The sequence below is a fragment of the Papio anubis genome, chromosome 9 (assembly GCF_008728515.1).
Source record: "Papio anubis isolate 15944 chromosome 9, Panubis1.0, whole genome shotgun sequence".
NCBI lineage: Eukaryota > Metazoa > Chordata > Mammalia > Primates > Cercopithecidae > Papio > Papio anubis.
The window spans coordinates 117,583,004-117,597,060 of record NC_044984.1 but is presented as its reverse complement, the minus strand read 5'-3'; the positions used below and the strand labels follow the sequence as shown (position 1 = coordinate 117,597,060).

Below are 14,057 nucleotides of genomic sequence, written 5' to 3'. Positions count from 1 at the left end.
TAAGATCTGCTACTAGACCGAGTGTGATGGCTCACACCTATGATCCCAGCACTTTGGGTGACTGAGGCGGGCGGATCACCTGAGGTCAGGAGTTTGAGACCAGCCTGGCCAATGTGGTGAAACCCTCACCTCTACTAAAAGTACAAAACATTAGCTAGGCATGGTGGTGCATGCCTGTAGTCCCCAGCTACTCGGGGTGCTGAGGCAGGAGAATCACTTGAACTGGTACAAAGTATATTCATTGCTACTGGGATGTCATTGTTTCTTTCTTTCTTTTTTTTTTTTTTTGAGACAAAGTTTCACGCTTGTTGCCCAGGCTAGAGTGCAATGGTGCAATCTTGGCTCACCGCAACCTTCGCCTCCCAGGTTCCAGCGATTCTTCTGCCTCAGCCTCCTAAATAGCTGGGATTTCAGGCTTGCACTACTATGCCCAGATAATTTTGTATTTTTAGTAGAGACGGGGTTTCTCCATGTTGGTCAGGCTGGTCTCGAACTCCCGACCTCAAGTAATCTGCCTGCCTCAGCCTCCCAAAGTGCTGAGATTACAGGCGTTAGCCACCGCGCACAGCCTGGGATGTCATTGTTTCGAATTATTCACAAACCTACCACAATTACGTTTGAGTAGCAATGAAGCAGCAAAGGATAGCTAGAATGCGTTGTTTTTAGCTGAAATTGTATTAATGTAGCCAGTGATATACTGACTTTGCATTTATCATATCTAACACTTCAAGCGTACAGAAAAGTATAGAGAATAATATAACGAATACCGTTCTAGCCTTCTCTAGATAGAATGAAACACTGTCTTCTATTCCTCTCTTTTCCACCCTAGAGGTACCCACTTTGTTAAATATGCTGTGTTATCCTCATGCAGTTCTTTTTGCTTCTACTACATGTGCATGTGTTTGTAAACAATGTTTAGTAATGTTTTATGTGTTCTTGAGCTATGTATGAATTGTATTGCATTGCATATATCCTGCCGCAACCTGTTTTTTTCCCCTTCAACATTGTTTCTGAGATTTGCCATGTTGACACATTCAGCTTTTATTGATTCATTTCAATTTAAACATTTACATTTGAAATATTTTAGGTACATAAAAAGATATAAAGAATAATGTAACATACGTATGAATTCACCACCCATCTTAAGAAATAAAATACTACAAATGCAGTTGACATCCCCTGTGTACCCTTTTCTGATCAATTCTGTCTTCCTGGGAGTAACTGATCTAAATTGTGTAAATATCATTCCCTTGTCTTTGTATGGTCATATGTGTATGTATGTATCCTTAATTAGTGTTACTTCTTTGGCATATCTTGAAACTTTTATAAATGCTATCAGTACTGGGCCAGGGGCGGTAACTCACACCTGTAATCCCAGCACTTCGGGAGGCCAAGGCAAGTGGATCACGAGGTCAGGAGATTGAGACTCAGGAGGCTGAGGCAGGAGAATGATGTGAACCTGGGAGGCAGAGCTTGCAGTGAGCCGAGATTGCGCCTCTGCACTCCAGCCTGGGTGACAGAATGAGACTCCGTCTCAAAAAAAAAAAAAAAAATGCTGTTAATACTGTCTTTACTGTTTTTTTTTTTTTTTCCCCACCATGTTAGTCAGGATGATCTCGATCTCCTAACCTCGCGATCCACCCACCTTGGCCTCCCGAAGTGCTGGGATTACAGACCTGAGCCACCGCGCCTGGCCTTAATACCGTCTTTACTGTTTTGCAACTTTTTTCACTTGCGAGATTTGCCTAACTGAATACATGTAGTAGTAGCACAACTTCATTTGTGTTCGTTCCTGTGTCGTCCATCATGTGGCTCTTCCACAGTATATTTATCCACTTTCCTTTTGCCAGTTTGTCACTGCTGTTAGGAGCAACACTACTATGAACATTTCTACTATGTGGCTCCCTATGCCAATGTGTGCAAGCACCTCTAGGGTATTGTTCTAGCTGCCATAGCTCTAAAACTCATAACCTCAAATCTTGACATATTCTGCTCATGAACTCTGTTGTTTAGGAGCTTGTACTGGGCCCAGTAGGGACAGCCTGCCTGCTCTGCAGTATCTGGGACCTCAGCTAGAAACTTAAGGACTGGGTGTTGGAATCTTCTGAAGGGCGTGTTCCGTCATGAATGGTGGCTGTCAGCTAAGGCCACAGTTCCTCTCTGTGTGGTTAGGTTGGGTTTCTTTGCAACATGATGGCTTACTACTAAAGACAAGTGTCCTGAAAGAGCATCCCAGCAGCTACATTGCCTTTTATGACCTTGCCTTGGAAACTGTACAGCATCGCTTGTACCACATTCTATTTTTTTGAGACAGGGTCTTACTCTGTCATTCAAGCTGGAGTGCAGTAGCTTGATTATAGTTTACTGGAGCCTTGACATTCTGGGCTCAAGTAATCCTCCTGCCTCACCCCTCTGAGTAGCTAGGACTATAGGCGTATGTCACCACACCTGGCTAATTATTTACTTTTATGTTTACTATTTATTTTCTTTTCTTTTGTTTTCTTTTCTTTTGTTTTATTTTCTTTTCTTTTATTGAGATGGAGTTTTGCTCTTGTTGTCCATGCAGGAGTGCAGTGGCGCTATCTCAGCTCACTGCAACCTCTGCCTCCCAGGTTCAAGGGATTCCCCTGCCTCAGCCTCCTGCGTGGCTGGGAGTACAGGTGCGCACCACCACGCCTGGCTAATTTTTTGTATTTTAGTAGGAGACGGGTTTTCACAATGTTGACCAGAATGGTCTCGATCTCCTGATCTCAGGTGATCCGCCCACCTCAGCCTCCCAAAGTGCTGGGATTATAGGCATGAGCCACTGTGCCCGGCCTCTATTCTATTTTTTAAACAATCCCAAAATCCTGCATAGGTTCAAGGGGAGGGAAAATGGATATCATCTCTTAATGGAACACAGCAAGGTTCTGCAAGAGCTTATGGGACTGGAAATATTGCTGTGGCTGTTACTGGGAAATATAGCCTGTTATAATAGTCTCTTTCTCTGAATGCAGTGACTGGGACATAGAATATGAGCTTTGTTATCTTTTTTAGATATTGCTAAATTGCTCTCTGAAATGGTTGTACCAGTTTATTTTCCTGCCAGTATTGTATGATAATTCTTATTTTTCTAGATTATGTCCAGTGCTTGGTATTGTCAAGCCTTTTAATTTTTCAAGTGTGATTAAGAGGAAATGGTTATATGTATTGCATCCATCTTCTTTTGGCCTGTGGCTTGCTTTTCACTTTATTTGTGGTATTTTTATGGGATACAAGTTTTGGGTGTTTTTTGTTTGTTTTTGAGATGGAGTCTTGCTCTTGTTGTTCTGGCTGGAGTGCAATAGTGCAATCTTGGTTCACTGTAACCTCTGCCTCCCGGCTTCAAGCAATCTCCTGCCTCAACCTCCCAAATAGCTGGGATTACAGGCACCCATCACCACGCCTGGCTAATTTTTTTTGTATTTTTAGTAGAAACGGAGTTTCACCATGTTGGCCAGGCTGGTCTTGAACTCCTGACCTCAGGTAATTCTCCCGCCTCAGTCTGCCAAAGTGTTGGGATTACAGGCGCAAGCCACTGCATCCAGCCCAGAATTACCTCTTATATAATCTATGGTATGAGTAGGAATGGAACTTGATCCTTCCTGCCCCTGATGATTAACCAGTTGTCCCAGAATCATTTTTTAATAGATTATCTTTCCCTTACGGACTTCTGTTGTACGTTATATTTCCTTCTCGTGTAAATCTGTTTTGAGGCCCTGAGCTGTTCCATTGGTCTGTCTCTGAATTGGAACCACATCATGTTAATTATTAGTATTTTATAACAGGTGTTGATCTTTGGTGTCATTTCCTTATCTCGTTTTTTTGCTCTTGTAAAAATTATTTTGCCTATTCTTGACTTTGTTTTGTTTCATACAAGTAATACCGTCAGTATGTCACTCTGCTTTTGGTTGGAATTGCACTGAATTTACAGATTTATTTGGAGACAGCTGAGACTTGAAATACTGATTCTTGGCCGGGCGCGGTGGCTCAAGCCTGTAATCCCAGCACTTTGGGAGGCCGAGATGGGCGGATCACGAGGTCAGGAGATCGAGACCATCCTGGCTAACACGGTGAAACCCCGTCTCTACTAAAAAATACAAAAAACTAGTCGGGCAAGGTGGCGGGCGCCTGTAGTCCCAGCTACTCGGGAGGCTGAGGCAGGAGAATGGCGTGAACCCAGGAGGCGGAGCTTGCAGTGAGCTGAGATCCGGCCACTGCACTCCAGCCTGGGCGACAGAGCGAGACTCCGTCTCAAAAAAAAAAAAAAAAGAAATACTGATTCTTCCCATATGTGAACATGGTTTAAATCTCAAGTATTTTTCTTTTTTAAAAATTAAGGCCTTTTACATCCTTTGTTCGTTTTTTTCTCGAAGTATATCGTATTCTAGTATTTATGTATTTCTAAATAATGTACTGATGTTGTTCTTTCTTTCTTTTTTTTGAGACGGAGTTTTGCTCTTATATTGCACATGCTGGAGTGCAATGGCACAATCTTGGCACACCGCAGCCTCTGCCTCCTGGGTTCAAGCGATTCTCCTGCCTCAGCCTACCAAGTAGCTGGGATTATAGGTGTGCACCACCACGCCTGGCTAGTTTTTTGTATTTTTAGTGGAAACAGGGTTTCACCATGTTAGCCATGGCTGGTCTCGGACTCCTGACCTCAGGTGATCCGCCCACCTCAGCCTCCTAAGGTGCTGGGATTACAGGCGTAAGCCACCGCGCCTGGCCTCTTTCTTTCTTTTTTGACACGGAGTCTTGTTCTGTTGCCCAGGCTGGAGGGCAGTGACATGATCTTGGCTCACTGCAACCTCCACTTCCTAGGTTCAAACGATTTTCTTGCCTCAGCCTCCTGAGTAGCTGGGGTTATAGGCGCATGCCACCATGCCTAGCTAATTTTTGCATTTTTAGTAGAGACAGGGTTTCACCATATTGGCCAGGCTGGCCTCGAACTCCTGACCTCAGGTGATCCACCTGCCTCGGCCTCCCGAAGGGCTAGGATTACAGGTATGAGCCCCTGTGGCCAGCTTGATATTATTATTTCTGGAATTTTACATATTAACTGTAATTGTGGTGGATGAAGATCTAGGTCCTAGCTGAAGATGAAGATCCAGATCCTGATTGTGATTCTGGGTGTATGTTTTCTTCAGATTTGAAGGCTTTGTTTTATTGCCTATGACATGATCGATTCTTTTCCTTTCTCTCCCTTCCCATGGCTTTCAAAGTTTCAAGTCTGCAGAAAAATTGTAAGAATGATACAATGAAAACCCTTGTATATTCTTTACCTAGATTTACCAGTTGTGTCTTACAGCATTGCTTTGTCTCCATAGAGATACAAACTTTTTTCTTTTGCTGAACTATATTTGAGAGTAAATTAGACACTATGATAATTTACCCTTAAATACCTCAACAGGTATCTCTGAAGAACAGAGACATTCTGTATAATCTCAATGTACTTTTCATCCTCAGGAAACTTAACATTGATATAATACTAGTATCTAAATACATTGTCTATATTCAAATGTTGCCAGTTGTCTAAATAATATCCTTTATAGATGTTTTTGTTTTTTACTTTTTAATCCAGAATCCAATCAAGGATCACACACTGCATTTATTGTTATTATTTTTTTGAGACAGGGTCTCACTCTGTCACCCAGGCTGGAGTACAGTAGGCATATTCATAGCTCACTGCAGCCTCAACCTCCAGGGCTAAAGTGATCATCTTACCTCAGCCTCTCGGATAGCTGAGACTACAGGCACTACAGGCTATCACACCTGACTGATTTTATTTTTTTGTAGAGATGAGGTCTCACTATGTTGCCCTTGCTGGTCTCCAACTCCTGAGCTCAAGCGATACTCCCGCACTGGCCTCCCAAAGTACTGGAATTACAGGCATGAGCCAACGTGCCTGGCCCACATTGCATTTAATAATCATGTTTCTCATTCCTTTTGAATGTGGTTCTTTTTTTCTCTTTCTGGAAGTTTTTTAGGATCATCTTTTTATCCTTGGTATGCTGAAATTTTCTAACAATATTTTTTTTTTGTTTTTTTTTTTTGTTTTTTAGTTTCTAGTAACTCTTTTTCTGATTGATCATTTTTAGTAGCTTTTTGTTCCTGTTTTGAGACTAATGTTTTTTTTTGAGAATATTATGGCTTCCATTAGACAGTTTCTGTAGTGTTCATTATTCTGAGTTAACCTTTTTTTTTTTTTTTTGAGATGGAGTCTTGCTCTGTTGCCCAGGCTGGAGTGTAGTGGCAGGATCTCGGCTCACTGCAAGCTCTGCCTCCCAGGTTCACGCCATTCTCCTGCCTCAGCCTCCCGAGTAGGTGAGACTACAGGCACCTGCAGCCACCCCTGGCTAATTTTTTTTGTATTTTTAGTAGAGACGGGGTTTCACCATGTTGGCCAGGATGGTCTCGATCTCCTGACCTCGTGATCCACCTGCCTTGGCCTCCCAAAGTGCTGGTATTACAGGCGTGAGCCACTGCGCCCAGACTTAACCTTTTGTTTTGATTTGAAGTATGTTTCATATTTAGTGTATTTTTCCAAGTGTTGGTTCTTTTGCAGGCTCACATTTAAGGGGCACTACTAGGCTGGGTGTGGTGGCTCACGCCTATAATCTCAGCGCTTTGGGAGGCTGAGATGGGCGAATCATTTGAGGCCAGGAATTTGAGACCAGCCTGGCCAACATGGCGAAACCCTGTCTCTACTGAAAATAGAAAAATTAGCTGGGCATGGTGGTCCACATCTGTAATCCCAGCTACTCAGGAGGCCTGAAGCATGAGAATTGCTTGAACCCAAGAGGTGGAGGTTGCAGTGAGTTGAGATCACACCACTGCACTCCAGCCTGGGTGACAGAGTGAGACTCTCTCAAAAGATAAAAAATAAATTAAATAAATAAAAGTGAAGCAGTATAAAAAGCTATTGAAAGACTCTGAGTGCATGGATGGGACTTAGTTCTTGGTAGCCTTCATTTTCAGGCAATTGTAGAGTCACGTGCCAGCCATTTTGTTAGGGGACCTCCAGATGTGAATGTTTAGAGGTTTTTTTCTGGGGTTGTTCAGTTTTCCTAACGACAGATCTTACAGTCTCTTGCCTGGGACCTATCAGTCAGACTCTGGCAGTGAAGGAGTGGGAAGTCAGCCTTTTTAAAAAGAAAAAAGTTGTTTATTAATATATTTGTTTTAGAGACAGGTCTCACCTTGTCACCTAGACTGGAGTGCAGTGGTGTGATCATAGTTCACTGCATCTTCAACCCCCTGGGCTCGAGGAATCTTCCTGCCTCAGCCTCCTGAGTAGCTGGGACTATAGGCATATGCCACCAGGACTGGCTAATTTTTAAATTTTTTGTAGAGATGGCGTCTTGCTATATTGCGCAGGCTGGTCTCCAATTCTTGGGCTCAAGTGATATTCCTTGGCCTCTCGAAGTGCTAGGATTATAGGTGTGACCTGCCCTGGGTGTTTTTGAAGTCTTTTACTTAGTCATTTTCTCTTTATCCTCTGCCTCCCACTCCACTATTATCCTTGGATTTCCAAAGTTCCATTTCTCTCCCTATTCATTTTCTCCTGCTGTCCTGCCACCTGGGTGAATAGTCTACTGGTGTATGGGATGTGTCCTGGGCTCTGACTACATAAGGAATTTCAACCGGTTCTCTGTGGTCAGCCCTGTGCCTAAACCCTGTCCATCTCTAAACCTGGGTTTCAAGGTGGGCACCTCTCACAGTGATGCCAACATCAGCCTACTTTTCATCAGCATTCCCGGATTCAGGCACTTGGGGTTGTATCTCCCTCCACCCTGCTAAAGCACTTTATTTCTTTTTCTTTTCTGTTTTTTTTTCTGAGACGGAGTCTTGCTCTGTCACCCAGGCTGGAGTGCAGTGGCACTATCTCGGTTCACTGTAAGCTCTGCCTCCCAAGTTCAAGCAATTTTCCTGCCTCAGCCTCCCGAGTAGCTGGGACTACAGGTGTACGCCACCACGGCTGGCTAATTTTTGTATTTTTAGTAGAGACAGGGTTTCGCCATGTTGGCCAGGCTGGTCTTGAACTCCTGGCCTCAGGTGATCCACCCACCTCAGCCTCCCAAAGTGCTGGAATTACAGACATGAGCCACTGTGCGCGGTCAGCACTTTGTTTTCTTTTCAATCTTCTAAGACTTTTATTGAAATCTCTCACCTGTTACTGTCACCTCTTTTGTTTTCTCTTTAATTTCTTCATTGTTAGTTTAGTGGACTCTCAGGGTGAAGAGGAGAAAATTCTATTTTTCATTTGTCATCTTTAACTAGAAATCTCACATATGTATTCTTATATTTTTATTTATTTATTTATTTATTTATTTATTGAGACAGAGTCTCACTCTGTCACCCAGGCTGGAGTGCAGTGGCGCGATCTCGGCTCACTGCAAGCTCCACCTCCCGGGTTCACGCCATTCTCCTGCCTCGGCCTCCTGAGTAGCTGGGACTACAGGTGCCCGCCACCATGCCCGGCTAATTTTTTGTATTTTTAGTAGAGATGGGGTTTCAGCATGTTAACCAGGATGGTCTCGATCTCCTGACCCTGTGATTCGGCCGCCTTGGCCTCCCAAAGTGCTGGGATTACAGGCATGAGTCACCACACCTGGTCTATTTTTATTTTTTAAAATATTTTTGGGCCAGGCACGGTGGCTCATGCCTGTAATCCCAGCATTTTGGGAGGCCAAGACGGGCAGATCACCTGAGGTCAGGAGTTCGAGACCAGCCTGACCAACATGGAGAAACCCTGTCTCTACTAAAAATACAAAATTAGTCAGGCGTGGTGGCACATGCCTGTAATTCCAGCTACTTGGGAGGCTGAGGCAGGAGAATCGCTTGAACTCGGAAGGCGAAGGTCGTAATGAGCCGAGATCATGCTACTGCATGCCAGCCTGGGTGACAGAGTGGGACTCCGTCTCAAAAGAAAAAAGAAAAAAACAACAAAAAATATTTTTGGTAGAGATGGAGTTTCACCATATTGGCCAGGCTGGTCTCGAACTCCTGACCTCAAGTGATCCTCCTGCTTTGGCCTCCCAAAGTGCTGGGATTACAGGTGTCAGCCACCGCACCCAGCCTCTTATTTATTTTTGAGACAGGGTGTTGCTCTGTCACCCAGGCTAGAGTGCAGTAGTGCCCTCTCGGCTCACTACAATCTCCGCCTCCTGGGTTCAAGCAATTCTCCCACCTCCGCCACCCAAGTAGCTGGAATTACAGGCATGTGCCACCATGCCTGACTAATTTTGTATTTTTACAAAATTAGTCAGGCGGGATTAGTCTGCCAGGATTACAGGCAGGCGCCACTGCACCCAGCTAATCTTTTTATATTTTTAATAGAGACAAGGTTTCGCTATGTTGGCCAGGCTGGTCTTGAACTCCTCAGCTCAAGTGATCCGCCCACCTTGGCCTCCCAAAGAGCTGGGATTGCAGGCGTGAGCCTCTGTGCCCAGCCTCACATATATATATTTTTAAATAAAGACTTTGGCATTGTGCTTTTACTGTGTAGAACTAACTTAGCAAAAAGTAACATACAATAGGCCAGGTGTGGAGGCTCACACCTATAATCCTAGCACTTTGGGAGGCCAAGGCAGGTGGATCTCTTGAGGTCAGGAGTTCGAGACAAGCCTGGCCAACATAATCAGATGCCGTCTGTACTAAAAATACAAAAATTAGCTGAGCATGGTGGCACATGCATGTAATTCCAGCTACTCAGGAGGCTGAGGTGGGAGAATTGCTTGAATCTGGGAGGTGGAGGTTGCAGTGAGCTGAGATCATGCCACTGCATTTCAGGCTGGGTGATGGAGCGAGACTCCAGCTCAAAAAAAAAAAAAAAAGGCTGAACACGGTGGCTCATACCTGTAATCCCAGCACTTTGGGAGGCTGAGGCGGGCGGATATGAGGTCAAAAGATCAAGACCATCCTGGCCAACAAGATGAAAACCCCGTCTCTACTAAAAATACACAAATTAGCTGGACCTGGTGGCAGGCGCCTATAATCTCAGCTACTTGGGAGGCTGAGGCAGGAGAATTGCTTGAACCAGGGAGGCAGAGGTTGCAGTGAGCCACTGCACATCAGCCTGGCGACAGAGCAAGACTCCATCTAAAAGAATAAATAAATAAAACATAAAAGTAATAGTTCCAAAAAGAGCAATGCAAATTTTAGTCTTTTAAAATACTTAAATGGTATTGATATTTTATTTTGAGACAGGGTCGCAGTGGTGCAATCTCACTGCAAGCCTCACTGCAAGCTCACTGCAGTCTCAACCTCCCAGGCTCAAGTGAGCCTCCTGAATCTATAAGCATGTATCTCCATGTTCAGCTATTTTTATTTTAAGATGGAGTCTCTCTTTGTCCCCCAGGTTAGAATGCAGTGGCACGATCATAGCTCACTGTAGCCTTGAACTCTTGAACTTTCAGGCTCAAGCAGTCCTTCCACCTCAGCCTCCCAAAGTGCTAGGATTACAGGCGTGAGCCACCGAGCCCAGCTCTTTTTTTTTTGAAGAGGCAAGGTCTTGCTGTGTTCCCTAGGCTGATCTCCAGCTCCTGGCCTCAAGTGATCTTCCCTCCTCAGCCTCCCAAAGTGTTGGGATTATGGGTATGAGCCACTGCATCCACCTTTATTTAAATATTATTTGATATTTAAATAATATTTGATAATTAAATAATATCAAATGTATAGAAACCATTCCAGAAATTGAGAATTGTCCCATTCCCTTTACATTGAATCACCAGTTCTCTATTGACCTTTCTCTTTCATGACATTGGCATTTTTGAAGGCTATAGGCAGTTATTTTGTAGACTGTACCTCAGTTGGTAGAATAACGTTGAATTTTGTGGTATTTTTTTTTTCCTTGTAGCTTTTAGGAGAGTATGAGTCCCTTGGAAAAGAACACAGGAGAGTAAAGGTAAGGGGTAATGGTTTATGTTCTAGATTTCATGCAGATTTCATGCAGAGGTAGAAACACTGGATTGGAAATCAAGGGATCTGACTCTTCCTCCTCCTTGCACTCCTTCATGTACCCTCCGTAGCTGTTGGAACTAGAACCTTGCTCATCCTGTTTCAGTATCCTTATTTTCAAATACCTGCCCCATTTAACTGACAAGTTTGTTAGATTCATTCATCTAACAAATATTTATTGAATGGCTATTGCATTTGAAATGAAATTGTTCAAAAGAGTATAAGGTACCATACAGATGCAAATTATTATTTAATACTGTTTGTTTTGTGACACCCAGGTTGGAGTGCGGTGGTGTGATCTCAGCTCACCACAACCTCTGCCTCCTGGGTTCAAGCAATTCATCTGCCTTAGCCTCCCAAGTAGCTGGGATTACAGGTGTGTGCCACCATGCCCAGCTAATTTTTATATTTTTAGTAGAGATGGGATTTCACCACGTTGGCCAGGCTGGTCTCCAATTCCTGACCTCAAGTGATCCACCCGTGTCAGCCTCCCTGAGTACTGGGATTACAGGCATGAGCCACTGTACCCAGACATTTAATACTGATTAAATATCAAGCTTTGATTTTCACTGCATTAGCTTTTGGTAGGGTTGAGTTTATCGATTATGTTTGAATTCTTTATGAAAGCTCTGTTTGGAGACTACGTATTTGCATTCAGTAAAACCCTTCGACGATGGTGTAAGTGGGGCCCAGGTATTTCTGTTGCACAGAATGGAGAGTTGTGGTTATTGAAGCTTAGCAAAAAGGCCTGCATAGCTTGGCAGTCAAACCGTTCTGAGGGTTCAGGAGCAGATCCCATGACATCTAATCTCATTGAAAATATTTGTTTTACCATCCTTCTGAGGTTTTAGTCAAGTTATTTTAACACTGGTTTGTTTCTAATTAAGCAAAGTATAATGGGCTGTATCTGTTACCCAGGGCACTTACACAGAGTGACTTGTATAGGCCGGTGCTTTCCTCTCATTTGTTTTCCTTGAACTGTTCGTCCTGGCTGTATGGTTTATGCCCTACTTGCTGAGTATGGTTTGTAGCTAGTCGGTTTAGCCTTAGATTCATTTTCTTTTATGCATTTTAAAATGATACATCTGAATATTTGTCTTCAGTTATCTGAATTTCTCCTTTATTTCCATAGGATGCATTAAATACAACTGAGAACAAATTGCTTGATGCATATACTCAGATTTCTGATTTGAAAAGGTAAAATGTATTATCTTACTAATGTACACATACCTCAATTGTTCTTTTATGTGTCTGTATTGAACATGATGAGAAGGAATTTTTTCTTGAGGATTTTTTGTTGTTGTTGTTGTTTGAGATGGAGTCTCGCTCTGTCACCCAGGCTGTAGTGCAGTGGCCGGATCTCAGCTCACTGCAAGCTTCGCCTCCCAGGTTTACGCCATTCTCCTGCCTCAGCCTCCCAAGTAGCTGGGACTACAGGCACCCGCCACCACGCCCGGCTAATTTTTTTGTATTTTAGTAGAGATGGGGTTTCACCGTGTTAGCCAGGATGGTCTCGATCTCCTGACCTCGTGATCCACCCGTCTCAGCCTCCCAAAGTGCTGGGATTACAGGCTTGAGCCACCGCGCCCGGCCTCTTGAGGATTTTTAAGCAGTTTGAGAACTAGTTTTATCTTAATTTTCCCTTGACATGGAAATACATTTCATTTTAGCCAAACAAGATTTCTTCTCTCTCTCTCTCTCTCTCTTTTTTTTTTTTTTTTTTTAAGAGACAGGGTCTCAATATGTTGCCTAGGTTGACTGTGAATTCCTGGGCTCAAGCAATCTTCCTGCCTCAGCTTCCTGAATAGTTGGGACTACAAGTGCTCATCATCATGGCTGGCTGATTTTTTTTTTGTTGTTGTTGACAGTCTTACTCTGTCATTCAGGCTGGAGTGCAGTGGCACAATCTCGGCTCACTGCAACCTCCTCCTCTTGGGTTCAAGCAATTCTCCTGCCTCAGCTTCCTGAGTATCTGGGACTATAGGAGTGTGCCACCACACCCAGCTAATTTTTTGTATTTTTGATAGAGACAGGGTTTCGCCATATTGGCCAGGCTGGTCTTGAACTCCTGACCTCAAGTGATCCGCCTGCCTCGGCTTGCCAGATTGCTGGGATTATAGGCATAAGCCATGGAGCCTAGCAAGCCTGGCTGATTTTTAAAAACTTTTTTTAGAAGTAGGGTTTTGCTGTGTTGCCCTGGCTGGTCTCAGTCTCTCAGCCTCAAGTGATCCTCTCGCTTCATCCACACAAAGTGCTGGGATTACAGGCATACGCTACTGCACCTGGTTTCAAACAAGATGTTTTAAGTGATTAAAAGGTATTGGTGGTTGTGCCTCAGAGGTGGATATTTTCCTAAACATTATGTATTTTTTTCAGCATAGGTTAAAATCCAAATGATATTTAACCACTGGAAAGAACTTTTAAGAAGCAGCTTAGTTCACGGAATTATGTTTGTGCTTCAAAAAGAAAACAGCATTAACACAAAATTATGGTCATCTACTTTCAGAAAGACCTGGTTGGAGACTGTATTAATGATCTGATTTGTTTAATTAGGTAGGGATAGAATCGTAAATGGTATCTATTGCAAATGATTAGAAATATCCGAACTGGGTTGGGTGCAGTGGCTCACGCCTGTAATCTCAGCACTTTGGGAGGCTGAGGTGGGAAAATTACCTGAGGTCGGGAGTTCAAGACCAGCCTGGCCAACATGGCAAAACCCTTTCTCTACTAAAAATACAAAAATTAGCTGGGCATGGTGGTGCACGCCTGTAATCCCTGCTACTCAGGAGGGTGAGGCAGGAGAATCGCTTGAACTCTGGAGACGGAGGTTGCAGTGAGCCAAGATTACGCCACTGCACTCCAGCCTGGGTGACAGAGCAAGACTGTCTCCCCCCTACTGCCCCCGCCCCCCAAAAAAATGAAAGATAGAAAAGAGAACTGGTTCAAAAGCAAATTTTATGTTTGTATTTGGATATAAGGAATATCCCTTATTTAGAAATTCTACTGCAGTCTTAAGTTCTCATAGAGAAGAACAGAAATGCTGTCTAGGTTTCTCATCTGCCTCTCTTCTGTGATTC

At 43.6% G+C, this 14,057-nt stretch overlaps 1 protein-coding gene across 16 annotated transcripts in view; it reads left to right on the top strand.

Annotated features, from left to right (window-relative positions):
- The window catches only part of MPHOSPH9 (M-phase phosphoprotein 9), an 84,417-nt gene that overhangs the window by 43,628 nt on the left and 26,732 nt on the right, over window positions 1–14,057 (top strand). For all 16 annotated transcript variants that reach the window (XM_009181955.4, XM_009181951.4, XM_021923108.2 and 13 more), the window contains 2 exons: window positions 10,880–10,927; window positions 12,113–12,177. In XM_009181955.4, the coding sequence (XP_009180219.1) occupies window positions 10,880–10,927; window positions 12,113–12,177 (113 nt within the window). The remainder of the gene's footprint in view (window positions 1–10,879; window positions 10,928–12,112; window positions 12,178–14,057) is intronic.